The following is a 16,701-nucleotide window of genomic DNA, read 5'->3' as shown; positions in this document are numbered from 1 at the left end:
AGTTTCTCAACCTTAAATATGGATGGTTGCCTAACATTTACAGTAGTTATATAGTGGCATCATCACCTCCCTGAGATTGTCAATTTAACAATTGTGTATTGAGATTTTTTTAAATGGGATGCTGAATATTTTGAGAACCTTTTTTAAGCTACAGGTTTGTGTCTCTTGGACCAGAAGAACAACCCAGGGTTCTACTTCTGCCTGCTACCCAGAAAGAAACCAAGAGATCAGGATGCAAATCTTATTTATTTATTTATTTGCATTTTTAATGCGCTCACACAGCCCGCGGGCATCAAGGCACTGTTACAGGAATTGTTTGTTTTAGTTGCATAGTTGTTTGTCTTAGTTGCATGTTTATAACAGAGTTCTTGTAAAAATCTTTCTTTTGTTTATATACAAGTAATAAAAAAAAATAAAAAAAAATATCACGCTTAAATACCTAGAGTTTTTTAAGCGCGGACCCAGGGATCGAACTTGTGGTGCATCGTGTCGTCTTGCTTCCAAGGCCAGCACATTGCCGCTGAGCTATCCTCTTAACCACACCAAACAAATTAGAATGTAGTTCTGTAAAGGTAGGGTCTAACCTTGTAGCAGTTGTCCTTTAAAACCATGAATATGCTCAAAGTCTTATGGTGAGTGGTCGGGGAAACTGACCCATTCCAGCTTTTGATGCAGTGATTTTCTCCTATTCCCACGATTGCAAACTATCTCTTGTGTTTCCTAGGAGCAGTCTGCACACAGATCATAGGTTTCCCAGTGGAACAGACACAAGATCTGAGATATCTTTTGGGCATGTGGGAGTTTCATGGAGTAGGTTGTGGATTGTAACCATTGCTTTGAATTAGATCCTCACTTCAGCCTTCAACCTGGTGACTTGCAGACACATGGATGGAAGCCACCCTGGCTGCCAACCCTCTAGCAGCGACGTGTGGGTACTTTGTAGGCAGACGGACACTGCTTGGACGTTCTAGCTACACAATGCTGGTATTAGGGATCCATGCTTCAATTCATAGTCTGGCCATGATCACACGCTCTAATTTATTGAGGACAATTTGAAGGATTTTTGCAGACTGATTTAGAAGCAAAGGATTCTGGATACCTGGGATATTTGATTGTCCATGTTGAATTGGGAGTTTTCCGGCATCCCAAGGATTTCGGCACTGGGATGTGGGGATAGAATGTTGCATGTAGGGCAAAGTGAGAGTACTCTGGTGAGTGCTTGCCGAGCCTCACCTCTGTTGTGAATCAAAGTGATTAAGTCTTGTCACTACTGAGGCCCGGTGCATAGCTACAACTGGTGCAGTGGGCATATCTGCACTAGGGTCCATACACCGAGGGTTGGGGGAGGCCCAGCCATTCCAGCAGTTTGTATTTGCTTTGTTGCTCTACACACCCTGTGCTGCACATCTCTCATGTGTTGCTCTGTTTGCCATTGTGCACCCTGTCCTTCTCTGAGGTAAACTGGTGTCACTGCATTTAACAGAAGCGATTAACCAGGTCTGCTGGCAGCTGCATACATTTCACCTTTAGGCATTCAGTTGTTTACTTTTTGTTATAGGCTAGGGATCTGATTCGCAGAGCGTTTTCCAATTGGATTGCACCATTACAAAAGGCTTATGTGAATCAGGCCCTCATTGTTTTACTTGCAGAATGCTTGCTACCTGTTCAATTCATAAGCACTGAAGCCATTAAAAAAAAACTCAAGCACCCCTCCCTCAACGACCAATCGCTCATGGCCAGAGTCATTACATTTAAAGCTTTAAAAAATTGTGCACATGTCGAGTGATACCAACAACCTTCACTCCCTGTCCCCAGTGGGCAGATGGATACCTGTCATGGACGAGGGTGTAGGGCAGACGTTGGCTCTCCATATGTTTTTGGACTACAGTTCCCATCATCACTAGCCAGCACAGTCACTGGCAAGGGATCATGGGAATTGAAGTCCAAAGCATCTGGAGAGCCAAACGCTGCAGAGCCCTGGGGTGGGGGAAGTTTCCATGGTCCACTCTGCCCATCGAGTCTGAACCTTAGGGACACTGGCAACAGGCATGCGGCGAGCTATGCCCATCCCCTCGCAGCCACCACGTGAATGGCAGACGTTGCCTTTATAATGTACTGATGTTCACTGCGTCAGGAACCCATCTCCGGGATGCACCTCGGCCTATTGTGATGTCACAGATGGGAGAAGGTAAAGGAACCCGCCAACATTTGGCAGGCAGGCCACGTGACACAGTTGCACGCATGACGTTCCATGGATATTTATTTCCAAGCCTCTGGGGTTCCGTAAACAAGAGGGTGTGACCGGCAGTAATTAGAAAAATAATCCTGATGAGCCGGCGCCTTGTGCACCGCACCGCTGTCTGGGCTTCAGGGAGGGGGCGGGCGGGATTTATCTTCTCCTGGAGTCCCCCTTCATTAACCGGAGTGTTAATGAAGAATGATTAAAATAATAATGATAGCATCTGAACTGGTGTCTCTTGCTGGAGCCCTGGGGCCTTATGTCTGCATGGGAGTTATAAGTAACGGAGCATTGGTACAAAAAAAGGGTTGGGGGGCTAAATCCAGAGAGAGAAGGACAGGGGGAGCCCAAGAGGTGGAGGGTGAATGGGCATCTAGGTGTTCCTTCCTGGGGTGCCGGAGGGGTGGGTCCAATCCGATGAATGCCGGTATGTTATTCCGGAGAGCGGGTGCATAGCCGGAGAAGCCTGGCTTTATTATTATTTCCTTAATGCAGTTTGATATAACTGAAGTACCAGAGTCAGGTAAGTTATTTGAACGTGTGTTTATTTCTTCACTCAAGATAACATGTGGAGAAAATACCGGGACATCCTTTCCCATCCAGAGCAGCAGGACCAACTGCCATTCGTAGAATCCCCAGACATCCCCCAGGTTCCACAGTGACATCACAACCCTCACAACAGCACATAGCCCATAATCAGGCACAGGCACAAATTATGACACATCTCCCTCCTTACCACTGTCACAACCATTGAGTAACCTAAGACCCCATAAACAAGCCACAAGCAACCCACTGAGCACACTAATGGCGCCGCCCAGGATCGTCCACACCCACTTCCTCGTGGCTGAAAAACAAGACACGCTGCCACCTATGACCCCTTTTTCTGGGCCATGGAACCTCTTCTTCCAAGCATGTCCACGAAGCCCCTTCACTCGATCCCAAAGTTCCTGTTATGAGCTCCGCCGCAATACCAAGTCTCACTTGCGGCTCCATAAAGGCTCCACCAACCAGAGGAACGACGCTCATGCTGCGTTGTAAATGAACATCGCCGTCGAATCCAAAGTTGCTTTCCAGCATAATCAGCTGGAACTCCTGCCCACCTCCAACCGTCATCATCAGACACCCCGTCGGCACCAGAAGGTGAACACCACTGTCAGCTCCTCCTCCGGCTGTGAGAAACATGCCCTCTCCAGCCTGGTGCCATAATATTCGGCCTGTGACACACCTCCACATTGACCCAAAGTACCTTATAAAACGCAGCGGCTCTGGCCTGAACGTAATTCGCTCCACCCGCAGTCACCACAGAGCCACCAAAATCCACCTCACTGGCTTTTCCAATCACTGCCCAGCAGGTGCAGCCAACACGATTGGCCAGTTCCTCACTGGTTAGCGTCCAGATCACTAACACTCTGCACAGGCCCTCCCTCGCCGGCAGCGGCAACCTCAGTCTCCTGACAGCCCACCTGGGATGATGATCCCTGCTGTCCTGCCTGGCGCGATATTGACCACTGGACCGGTGATCCCTGCACCTCCACCAAAGCCCTCCTCCTGGACCTCGATGGCACACCTCTGCTGCACCCCTGCGACGGCCCGGCTTGCAGGGCCCACCAACCTACTCCTCAAGGATGACAGAATCTGGAATAGGGATAGATGTCACCCCTGGAATGGTGGAACTCCTCAGCAGCTGCCCCTTCCCAGCAGCATCCCATCCTCATCGCCAGTGATATAACTGAAGTACCAGAGTCAGGTAAGTTATATGAACGTGAGTTTATTGCTTCACTCAAGATAACATGTGGAGAAAATATCGGGATATCCTTTCCCATCCAGAGCTGCAGGACCAACTGCCATTCGTAGAATCCCCAGACATCCCCCAGGTTCCACAGTGACATCACAACCCTCAAAACAGCACATAGCCCATAATCAGGCACAAGCACAGATTATGACACAGTTCTTGTCTTCAACAGAAGCACACCTGAACTGACTCGAGAAAAGGGCGTGTAGTTGCTTCATTGGTTTTTGTTTTCGGACATCTTTATTAAGTGTTTTGAGTAATAGAGAGCTGTGAAATGTGGATGACAATATCACTACCTACAAACCTCTAGATTTAAAAGACTGCAGTGTCTTGTTTAGTCCAATCCACAGTATAGTTGTCCGTTGAGTATGTAATTGGAATGATAGGTTATAGAAGTTGTGAATGGTTCCCCGTGGGAGCAGTGTTGTTGTACTGTTCTATAACTCACAGCTCATAATGGGCAACAGGAGGGGGTTGAAGAGACAAGGGGACTCATCACGAGTTGGGCGGTATCCCAGTGGTAAGTCTGTTGGAATACCGGCCAATGCAATTACCGTTACCGCCACTAGATCCGCTGGATTACAAGTAGCGGTAGTGATGTAAATTCCCATTTTTTTATGTCCTTTGGACTCAATGGGGCATTTTTGGTGCAATTACTGTGCCAGTAATACACTGGAGTAATTCTGCCGAAAATGGACAGAAAATCAGCAGATTTACCTCCAGATCACAGCTGGCGGTGAATTCTACAACTTTGTGTGGCAGTATTACTGCCTAATTTTTACTGCACCGCCCAACTCGTGATGAGGCTCAAACGCATGACAGGTATAAAACCAAAACAATTCAGAAATGTAGTTCACTTGGGTTCAGTAATCCATATACCAGTGTGTTGTCAAGACCGTCGTTTGGGCAGCCTTATGTCACTGTGCCCAGAAAGCGGCTCCATATAGCCTTGAATACGTGTGCTTAGTCGCTCCATCTATACACGATTTTCTCAAGCTGTGATAGGTTTGAGGGTTCTGTTAACTAAGGTTGGTTTTATATTTTGCCCTTTGGCTTTAAGTTGTCTTATATCATTTTCATGGCCACAATCCGGTGTTTCACGATCGCACATTCGTTATTTGTGGGCGTATGGCAGAGGGTTCTTAGGTCATTGACCAGAATCAGTTCTATGGTTTGGTACATGTACTTGTTCAGTATTGTTAGAATGCCTTGACTCGCTTCCTTTCACAATGATTTTTATTTGGTTTTTGTATTTATATCACGCATATCCAGGGAAGGTACCTGGCAACGAACTGCATCTGGGCGCAGATGATATATTAAGCAGATGGAGTCCATATGACCCAGGATAATTACCTGAACGGATACGTTTTTAATTGTTTCCTGAAAATAGTTAGAGTCAATTTGCCGTAGATGTAGAGGAAGGGAGTTCAAGGAACAGGGGCCTACTGAGGAAAACCGTCTGTCACCCCAGGTGGTGGTTCTGGAAGTTGGAATTGCTAAAAGGCCCTTTCCCATAGATCGCAGTGTGCGAGCGGGACAGTGGGTACAATCTTTGCGGTCTGATAGGCTGCGCCAAGGCGATGGATACACTTAACAGCAAGACACACAATTTTGAACTGTATTCGCTGCTGTACTGGGAGTCAGTGAAGGCCTTTGCGAAACTCTGAAATCTATGTTTTCATGGTAATGAGAAAATCAGTTGCACTGCTGAGTTTTGAGTAACCTGGAGATGCTGACGTTGGTATTTAGGTATACCAACCAGCAAGGCATTACAACAATTCAATTTGGTATTAGTAAGAGCTCCTACCACCAATAAACAATCTTTCTCAGAAATAAGGGGAAGCAGAGGTTTCAGGAGTTTTATTTGGAAATAGCAGGCTTCAATGATTTGGTTAACCTGTAGATTGCAGCTCATACTGGACTGCCAAATACAGCCCAGATTTGTTACTGTGTGTGTGTTTAGTGACTACTCCAAACAAAGTTGGACCGGGCCCCAGTTCCATCACATTCTTCAGTTTCTTTTTTTGCACAAAGAACAATAACCTAAATTTTGGAGGACTTTAACTAGAGTCTGTTGTCCAACATCCAAATTTGAATTTTCTCAGCACATTTCAATACCTGCTCCACTGCCTCCAATGGTTGACTCAGGCGAACATATATCTGTGTGTCATCCGCGTAAGAGTGGTAGCGCAGATTGAATTGGGAAAATATATTAAGCAGTGGGTGGATATATAAATTGAACAGTAAAGGTGACAGGGGTGAGCCCTGCGGAACCCCACAATTCACTAACAGAGCTTCATATAGGTATGAGCCTGACTTCACCTGTTGAGAACGATTGGTCAGAAACCATGTGAACCACTGAATGGCCTTGTCGGACATGTGAACAATTGATAATAATCTTGATTTGACTATGCCAAAGCAAGAGTGTCGAAGGCTGCCGACAAGTCAAGTATGACAAGCATGCTAATGTCAACATTGGCTGCAGTCTTGAACAAATCACGCCATACGGCAAGTAAAGCGGTCTCAGTCCCATGACCCGCTCTGAATCCTGATTGGCGAGATTCTAAGATGTTATTTTCCTCAAAAAAACTCTGTATCTGGGTGGTAACAATCATCATGGAGTGATTGTGTTGAAAGTTGCTAGCATATGGCAAAAATGTGCATTCCAGAGGCCACAGCACCAACACTTGCCGTCTCCCGTTAGGTCCACCTTGTTGTACAGTATGCACCCTTAGGCATATACCAATTCAATACTAATTGGTGCATTCTAGGTACCCCCCAGGTGCATGAGTCACTCCTCAGGGATTGATCTTTGCAATTTGGTCCGCGATTTGTCAAGGCAAGAGACCTGTGTGTCAGTAACGGCCTTGTACATTGTTGAGGCCGCTATATCGGAGTAGACTCCATTGGCGAGAGATCGCATTATTTTAACAAAGATTGCAATTTCAGTCAAACGTCATAGAAGAACCGGTGGATGCATCGCCCATTTCACAAGAGGCTAATGTTATGAGGTATCCTTTTATGAAAGGGGAACACTGCATATCTTTCTATGAGCTGCCTCCGCACTTTAAGATTCCCTTTGAACCAGTGAGATCATTGCTGTGCTGGATCCTGGAGTTTTAAAAGCGGGTCCCTCCAATTTGGCGAGCTTAGTATCTGGTGCGGATGCTGGCCCATTTTTCCACATAGCTGCCAAAGGGTCATCATTGAGTACAGTGATGGTTCTGTAAAATCATTTGCGGGTGCTTCCCGTGGGCAATGGAAGACCTGAAACTGGAAGCCCATTGTTTCGGCCGGCTGCTTAATCCTCCCCAATACCAAATCTCTGAGCAAAGGATTTTGGAACAGGTGACCTATTTAAGCCAATGGTATTCTCACAATCTGCGGGGAGACGAATCCAAATTCACCTAGAACTTTAGATAAAAATTGAACATTTGAAATCCTGCAAGAGGTACAGGATCACTACGGAGGCTCGTGTGGTGACAGGAGCCTTCTCTTGCCTGCCAAGACTTGGTGGATGCCTTTGTCTTCAAGCTGCAAAACTGTCCTGTATAGAAATATCCCAGAGAAAATAACACAGACTGAAAAATAAAAATAAAATTGAAGAGAAAAAGAACATGAAAAGTATGGAATCAGTAAAAACAACGACATATTAAATGAAGAAAGTAAAAGTATTTAATAGTATTTCACTTGTTTTTATCTATGAAATGAAATTCTCTTCAAATATATGGATTTGTTTTAACTTTTACTTTACTTTAATAAATGTTTAAACCACACGGATGGACCCATAGGCTTCTGGGCACTGACAGACATAAAACAAGAAACATTAAAAGCAAATGAACACTCGAGCGGAATCTGTGAAGAAAAAGAGAGTCAGAAGGCCAGCAAGTCAATAACTTATGCAAATAGCCGAATCTTCAGCCTGTTTTGAACTCAACCTCTTTTTAAATACATCCGTTGACTCAATGCCTCTTAGATCCAATGGCAGGTCATTCCAAGCCCTAGGGGCAATGGCATAGAAGGCTCCCCTCGAGGTTTTCTCAGTCCTACCTCTTGGGATCACCAAGAGGTCCTGTTTGTGAGATCTAAGTGTTCTTCTACGATTTTTCTTTAAAAGAAGAGTTTGCAGATATCCAGGCATCCTACCCTTTCTGCATTTCTGTGTAATGACTAAAACTCAGAACAGAATTCTTGATTCCACCAGAAGCCAGTGCAGTGTACGCCTTGCTGTAGAGACATGATCTCTATGAGAAAGACCCATTACCACCCTAATAGCTCCATTTTGAACAACCTGCAATTTCTTGCAAGTAGTTGTGTTGATAACAATCAGAAAGTTTCAGCAATAATCAATCTTGGCGCCCACTATCGCCCTTGCTATAGTCTTTGCATTATTCTGGGAGATAAAGGGTCTCAGGTGGGCCAAGAGCTTGATGTAATAGGCACAAGATGAAACAACAGTCCCCACATGAGACTTCATGCTGAGGTTCTGGCCCAGTGTTACTTCCAGGGTTTGACTTTATTGAGCGGGCTGATTTTAACAGATCCTATATGGAAGCATTAATATGCTGCACCCAATTTACGTATCATGTTAGGTGACCCAACCACCAACAGCTCTGTTTTTTCTTTATTCGGGGCTAATTTATTTTGTATCATCCAAGTCTCTATCAATAAGTACATTTTATTAATCAGAGCTTCGTCTAGATCAGGATTGCCCGAGAGGGGGGTGATACACTGCGTATCATCTGCGTAATTCGTAAAGGTCACCCCCTTGTGTGCTAGCATGGCAAGAAAAGCACTGTTAAAAGGTTGTACAAGCAGGGCGAGGTACATGAGCCCCAGGGTACCCCAGAATTGTCACTTATGGGAGCAGCTTCTGCCTCCTGGGCAAATGCACAACTTTACCGATTATTGAGAAAGGACGAGATCCACTTGGTTGCTCTAGAGGAAAAGTTAGCAACCTCCCCCAACCTGGTGGCCAGAATGTGATGGTCGACCAGGTTGAAGGCTGCTGACATGTCCAATAGCATCAGCAGAGAGGCTTCCTTCTTATCAATGCGTTTCAGTAGCCTGGATTCAAGTTCTAATAGCGCTGTTTCTGTACTGAAGCCAGACTGAGAGCCACTCAGAATGGGATGTTCTTTCAGGTGTACAGCAATTTGTCTATACACCACCTGATCCAAGATTTACAGGAGAAATGGGGTGTTTGTGATGGGCCTAAAATTATTTGGAATGTCGCTGGGTAGTCCAGGCTTTTTTAATATGGGAGTGACCCACGCCTTTTTCAGATCCTGAGGGACAACCCCCCTCTTCCAGAAAAGCATTAAGCATTAATAATCTTACAAATTGACACCAATAAGGTTGGGGAACAAGTTTTGATGATCATAGCTGCCGAAATATCATTTTTACATTTGGTAGCCTTTGGCTGGTTAATAAGTGGTTCTAGTTCATCAATTGATATGGGAGTAAAATCTAAGATGGGGATTGATGGGCATCTCTTAAAAACCCAATCTGGGCTTTGAGTATTAACCCCACAATCTCGGCTTGTTTCTTGATATTGTCTACCTGAATATTATTAAGCTTGGTTTGCATGGCCTGCTGGATTCCCGTGCACCAGAATTTATGCTTTAACAACAATCCTGGTAGGTCCGTACTTTGTTGTTCTTTCAGGATTTTAAAGATCTCCCTGGTGTCAGATTGAGCATCCTTAATCCTTTTATTGAAAAAAATAGCTGCTTTATAGACCTTAGCCACAATCTTGTATGCTGACAAAGCCTCCATAGACGTCTTTGATTTCCATTTGAAAAAAAGTTTAAGATTAGAACTCTTCAGTAACTTTAGTTCCCCAGTAAACCAAGGGTTGTGTTGTATATCCTGCTTATGCATCTGTTTCTTTAGAAGTGCTAGAGTGTCCTCAACTACCTTAAGACTAGAAAGGATGTGACTTGCCATGCCCTCGGGCAAGGCCAGATCCGGAGGTAACTCTTGGGAGGATAGCATAGGTTCAACTCTACCTCTAGAGATGTGCTTAAGGTTCCGAGTCAGAACCCCCACCCTTTTTTGTAGGAAAATTTGCTGCTACTATAAATTCCACAAAAAAGTGGTCTGACCGAGGACACGGTGATACAGATACATCAGAGGCCTTAACCTTACGACATGGGACCCAATCTGAAATATGCCTTAAACAATGAGTGGACACATGGATCAGTTGCTCAAAACTAAGATCTGTCAAGGCAGTTTGTACTTCCAGTGCTGCAGCTTCCTCCTTGCGTCCCAGCCACAAACTGATATCACCCATAACAATGAAATTCGAATTGGGTTTCAGTAAAGGGAGAAGATAACCAGCAATGCCAGCGAGAAAGTCCTCCGACAAATTGGGGGGCCTGTATATCAGCACAACATTAATAGTCGCTTCTGAGTTTAAGCCAATTTTTACACAGAGAGAATGTGTTTAGTTTCTTTTTGTCTTAGGAGTGTGGAGGATTGCCTCATACTCTGTGCTCCGCATCTCAACTCAGCATCCCTCCTTTTGCATAGACCTTTTTCCTCCTGTGAAGATATACTTTCAAAATAGAGGGAAAATCACACACCTCAAGCAGACTTCCATCCACCCAATGCCCTACAAAGAAATTGTCAGCCATGCCATTCCAGTGCAGAAGTGCTTTTCTCATTCTTTTAATCTATTGTATGATTTGTTAAATGGATATTAATGTATTGTTATTTTTTTAGCTCTACATTTTTCGCAAAGGTAATTTCAGAAAAATTGACTATTAACTCTTTATTTTCAGTGTTCTCGATCTTTGTGAAGTTATTTTTATTGTGTACTATGAGATTTCTTGCCTCTGCACATCGAGTTGGCATTTTCTGCTTCTTTTGTTTTGCTCCCTAGGAGGGGCGGGGAGATGGGGGACAGGGAGCGGCATTACCCTCAGCCCCAAACAGAACTTGAGAAATGGCTGGAAATTCCCTGAAAGTTTAGAACTGAGGTTTCAAAGTTGGATCTCAATGAAGTGCTATTGAGCAACATTTAGGGCTTGTTATATCCTGAGTGACTTTAGACCGCAGGACTACTTCAAGAGCTGCATTTCTTAACATCTAATTAGTGGAATAATTCAAGTTAATAACTGAGGGCCTGATTCAAGGAATATTCTGCGTGGTAAATAGGGGCATTGTGCGCCAAACAACGCTCAAAATCCTGTTTGTCGATTCCTGGAATCGACTGCGCAGGTCTTTTTCATACATTGTAGGGACTTCACACAGGCTTGGCATGTCTCTGCGTGCAGTCGATCGCCCTGCATGAGTTACCTTGAAGAGCGTGGGCATGGCCTGCTCAGAGGCCAAGGTAGGGGCGGAACACGCAAAATGGGGAAGAAGATGGGAAAATGTGGGCAGTATGTGGGACGGGTCGCAGGCAGTCCAACGCATGCCCACAAACACGCAGAACAAAGCGTATTCATGGATCTGACCGTGCAAGCTCTTGTCGGGGAAAGGGTCATGCAAAACCCTCAATCTATGGGCCATCCGAAGGCAGGTGTACAGACTCTTGCGCATAGGAATCATCTGTGTGTGTTGAGATTGCCTGTTGGATTTAGGGGTGCGTGCATGCAGATAGGGTTTGTAAATAACATAGGTGTGTGTGTATGCAGTGTAGCGGGGTGCATGAATGGTTTATGGGGGTTCGCACGCAGATTTTCCTGAGCTTTACCTGTGTTACGGAAATGTATATGCATGTTGTCGGGGTGCCAGTAATGGCTATGGGTCACCCTGCACAGTGTCCCTGAGGTGCAGATCTGGTAGCACTGTTTCAAGGATGCATGTGTACGCGCCTGAGGTGCACGCAAAGCTAGCTGCATCTGGCTCTTTTTGCTTTGCGTGTGTGCGTGTTGGGGGCGTTCTGGCCGAGACTTGCATATATAGTCACTTTACGCAAACTATTCCATAAATGTGCAGAGCGCGAGGAACAACTTCTGCATGCAGGCTTGCGCAGGGGAGTTCTCGGTGCGCGGCTTTGTGGGATCTCTGCACACTTTTCCATGAATCGGACCCTGAGCCTCTAATCATGTAACAAAGCATTGGCACACCCGAGTGTTTGGGCTTTTATCGAGGCAAGGCTGCATTAGCTGGAAAATTGTCTTAATCCCTTGATGTATTATGGCAGGTCTGGCAAATGCCTTTCAAATGCCTATACACGTGCCAAAACTGTTAGCTTTGCCAATGCTTGTTTCCAACAGGATTCAGTGCAAGGAACTGGTGCAAGGACATACGTACTACTCATAAATGAAGTGGCTCAATTGAGCAAAATAATATATGCTGTTCAGCCAATTTGCATACCCATAAAGCATTGCTCGATGGCTCTGAATTGGAGGTGAACTTTCAGGGATGTGTACTGGGTGGCACTTTGCTATGTGTGGCGTGTTGGCGGAAATGGACTAAGGTATTTTCAAATTTCAGAAGAGGGGTGTTTCGTTCATTTTATAATCCCACCATAACACTGATGATGGCGTTCGACAATCATGATAACCTTTACAGCACCACCATCATCGATAATCATAACACACTAATTACTATTATTAACAATAGTAAAGATACAAAGACGAAAATAAATAATGATTTACTACGACTGAACTGTAGACAACAGGAAACAAAGAAGCCAATATGGAGAGGGTGATATATGTTCAGGCTCATGCATGTGCTGGGTTGCATGTGGTCTCTGATCATGCCACTGCCCTTATCTGTATAGGGGGAGCATTGGAATGACATTTGGTTGAGCTGATTGTATTTAAAGAGCACAACATTCATCTCCAACAAGCATCCGAGCGCTGCAGAGATAAAGAAACGGAATCACATGCACGAATGATACAAGCCAAGAAAAAGAAGAAAACAGACCCAAGAAATAAGAGCCGGGAATAAAGTCAGGGTTTCAGGATGTGCGCCCGCCACGTGCCGCTGGCGAGTGGGAATGGACTCTCGGGGAGTACGGAATTGTGTGCTGTGTGCACATGGAGAAATCAGGGGGCGGGAGACCTTTTCGCCACGCTAGAGGATTGCATCTTGAAATGGGACACCTGGTCAAAGTGTTAGAAAGGTGTGATCCTTACGGGGCGCAGGTACCACCATCAGGGTGGGGGGGCGTGCAGAACACATGCTGGCTCGCCAGCAGAATGGGTAGTGAGTGGCAAACCTCCCGCAGAGGAACATTTACTGGAGCAGGTGGTTTCTAGAGGGATTATGTCAATCTGGACAGCCTTGAGGAAGGAAGGGCTGTTGGAAACGTGTAGGCCTCCAGTCCGCCTCAATGTCGTCAGTCAACCCTTGTGAGGGCAATGGTGTCAACAGGTGAAGGCCTGGGACCAACAGAGCCCCGGGAAATAATGTTCAAAGTGGCCCCATATTACACATTTTCAGCAAGCCCAACCCTTTACCTATGACAAAATAGGTTACCACACAAAGGAAGCCCAGGGTGCAGAGGCCCACCAGGAAATCTCCAGAGTTCCCTATAGGCCAGTCCACCCCGGCCCAGGCTGCAGAGGCCTACTGGGAAATCTCCAGATTTCCTCATAGGCCAGTCCACCCCAGCCCAGGGGGCAGAGGCCTTCTGGGAAATCTCCAGAGTTCCCTATAGACCAGTCCACCCCGGCCCAGAGTGCAGGGGTCTAGCATGAAATCTCCAGAGTTCCCTATAGGCCAGTCCACCCCGGCCCAGAGTGCATGGGTCTAGCAGGAAATCTCCAGAGTTCCCTATAGGCCAGTCCACCCCGGCCCAGAGTGCAGGGGTCTAGCAGGAAATCTCCAGAGTTCCCTATAGACCAGTCCACCCCGGCCCAGAGTGCAGGGGTCTAGCAGGAAATCTCCAGAGTTCCCGATAGGCCATTGCACCCGTGGGTGACAGAATAAAGCACAGACCGTTCAATCGAGATGTAGCCGGTACCAGTGGGCTCACCGGTCCAGGGAATAACCAGTCCCAGTTCTGCAAGACCACCTGTCTGTGTGCCAGTTTCAGCATGGCAAAAGACGGAAAGTATACAGTGTAGCATGATTCGGGTGTGTGATGAAGAACTAATGCCCCCATGAGTAGTTGGGTGCATTTCCCATTGTCCTATTGCCAACATGTTTATATTACAATATGCACAGACTGCTCCTAGTGAGGAGTCAAAGTGGCCACCATGCGCAGTGTCCACCAGTTTGAAAAACATATGATCTGGGAATTAAAAGCGAGCATGTCCCTAGATGTGCTTCTCAGTTATTGTTTGATGGGTCCAGATAGTTGTGAAGGTTTCAAATTGGCCAATCACAGATGGGATCAGAGATGTTTGGGCCCTACGGTTAGAGTCCAATTGCTCTACACTTAGATACTTTCTGGAGTATTTGTTTAGAAACATTCATTTTACTGATTGGCTGCAATATCGCGGGTTGTGGAGGTGTTGCCCACACCTCTTCTTCAGAATATTAACTGTGTGTTTCCAGATAACTCACACATGAAACAAGGGGGAAAGCAACGGCAACAGTGCCATCTGGACGTTTTCATCAAGGAACTTGCGGCCCATCGACCAAACACATGCCCAGCTGGGCCCAACTCTGCACACCCCACCAGGACCACTAGTGGAAGACATCCACCTCAATCAATCATCGGGAACAAGCTAACCAACCGGTTAATGGACGCAAACGCACTAGCCTTGATAAAGACCCTGAGAGGTCGAAACACTTGTCGGCTGACCACTTAAATCACATTATTGATAAACAACACAATGGTTTACAAACAAGGACACAAGGAATAAGCTTTCCCCTTTGCTTCATGCGCGCGGTATCTGGGAACACACAATTACAGTCTCTGTTTGGAGCCATCGCCGGGGGCCCAAATGCATGCATAGCTGGTGCTCACAGTAACCATCCTAGAAGAATGAAAGCCTGAGTCAGCCCACCAGGGTCCAAGCCCCAAACTTGCTGGATGCACAGAGATCATAGCAGCAGCAGTGTGCCAACCCAATGAGCTATCTCGCTGTTTTCTCTTGCAATTAAGTAACACAGCACGCTGGAATTCGCAAGTTAAGATACCTGCAGCCCCCACGGGTGGGGTCCTGCTTTGTAATAGATGCAGGTAAACTGAAGAAGCTACTTGATGGTTCGCCAGGCATTTCTCTGGGTCGGTCTTTTTATGAGCAGCACTTTGGCAATGTAAGCTATTGCTATGGAAGCTGGTTTGTAAATACTTGAAGGCACAGGTGTACTGCAGACAGATTCTGGGAGGATGTCCACAACTTGCAAGCTAGAGTGTGATGGACAACACCCCTGGAACCAACCCAACACCCCAAGCTGTACTTTCTCTTAACAGCAGGAAGGCGGTCAGCCAATGCGCCATTTTACTCTGTTCTGGCCTCACCTCTGCAATCCCTTTAAAGCGGGGTCTGCAACCTTTGGCACTCCAGATGGTTCGGACTACAATTTCCACAATCCGTCACTTATGATAGTGTTGGCTAGGTCCAATGGGAGTTGTAGTCCATATCATCTAGAGAGTCAAAGGTTGCTGACACATGCTTTAAAGCAATGCTTCCTTTTGGGAAAGGAAGCCTCATGCCCTGCGAATAAAACTGCAGACTGTTCACGGACAACCGCTGTACATTCAGAGTCCAATCAGAGCTCGGCAAAACGCTGTGGGAGCTCCTTCCTCAAAGCCTACAGGCCCTTGCCCTACCAAAGGGCCCTACTTCCTGAAACATGTTCTTCCTGGGCTAGCATCACATACATGCCCAAATCAATAGGAGAGAAACTGTTGATTTCAACTGGAAACTACATTTCCCAGCAGACAACTGGGTAGCCACTGATTCAAGGCGGGAACTACATTCCTCAGGAGACCAATGTGTACGCTATGATATGCATTCCCCATTGAGAAGGAGAGAAACAGTTGGTTTCCGCTGGAAACTACATCTCTCAGGAGACAGCAGGCGATCTGTTAATGTTAGTCAGCAGCGACAGGATGCTGGTGTATGCATGCATAGTGATTGACAGGGCAATCAGTTTCACAATCAGGAAGATCCTATCATTCCTTACAACAGTTACCACAACATTTTTACCAACCAACATGACCCATTCCAATCTATAGGTGCTTATCCAGTCCTGGTATTTTCTTTGCATTCTGGGACTTGTAGTCTGAGTTGTGTAGTGGGAAAAGTGAACTACAAATCCCAGGATGCAAAGAAAAAACCAGGACTGGATAAGCACCTACATATTGGAATGGGTCATGTTGGGAAGTATGCCACAATGCTCCTTATTTCCCCCAAATTCTACACACAAGTAAGTCAACATACATCAATGATTGGTCAAACAGGACATGGGCGAATACAGGGCCATTGCGCCTCTGTGCCACTGTAAACATGGTAACCATGAGAACTTCAGACCAGCACCCAAAGGACTTACCTGCTTTTCCGACATGATGTACAGCTGCTCGTGGTCCACCGAAAACGCCATGTCGCGGAGAATGGGCGCGTCGTCCACCACCTGGATGATCTCATACTGTAAGGCGCCATTGGTGGGCCCACTCACCCGGATCTGGAAAAAGCAAAGAGAGAAAGAAAGATGAAGTATTGACCGCTCCCTTCCTGGCACAAGCGAGCGCTACATTCCAAAACAAAGCAATCTGCCATTGTTTGTATTCGAAATCAAGCTGAGCCGTGCCGCT

At 46.1% G+C, this 16,701-nt stretch overlaps 1 protein-coding gene across 4 annotated transcripts in view; it reads right to left on the bottom strand.

Annotated features, from left to right (window-relative positions):
- Positions 1-16,701, bottom strand: part of PLXNA4 (plexin A4) — a 1,277,179-nt gene that overhangs the window by 664,012 nt on the left and 596,466 nt on the right. For all 4 annotated transcript variants that reach the window (XM_069629627.1, XM_069629628.1, XM_069629629.1 and 1 more), the window contains exon 4: positions 16,440-16,571. In XM_069629627.1, coding sequence (XP_069485728.1) covers positions 16,440-16,571 — 132 coding nt within the window. The remainder of the gene's footprint in view (positions 1-16,439; positions 16,572-16,701) is intronic.

The sequence above is a fragment of the Ambystoma mexicanum genome, chromosome 12, assembly GCF_040938575.1.
Source record: "Ambystoma mexicanum isolate Mex_15411 chromosome 12, UKY_AmexF1_1, whole genome shotgun sequence".
NCBI lineage: Eukaryota > Metazoa > Chordata > Amphibia > Caudata > Ambystomatidae > Ambystoma > Ambystoma mexicanum.
This window is presented reverse-complemented; position numbering and strand designations above follow the sequence as displayed.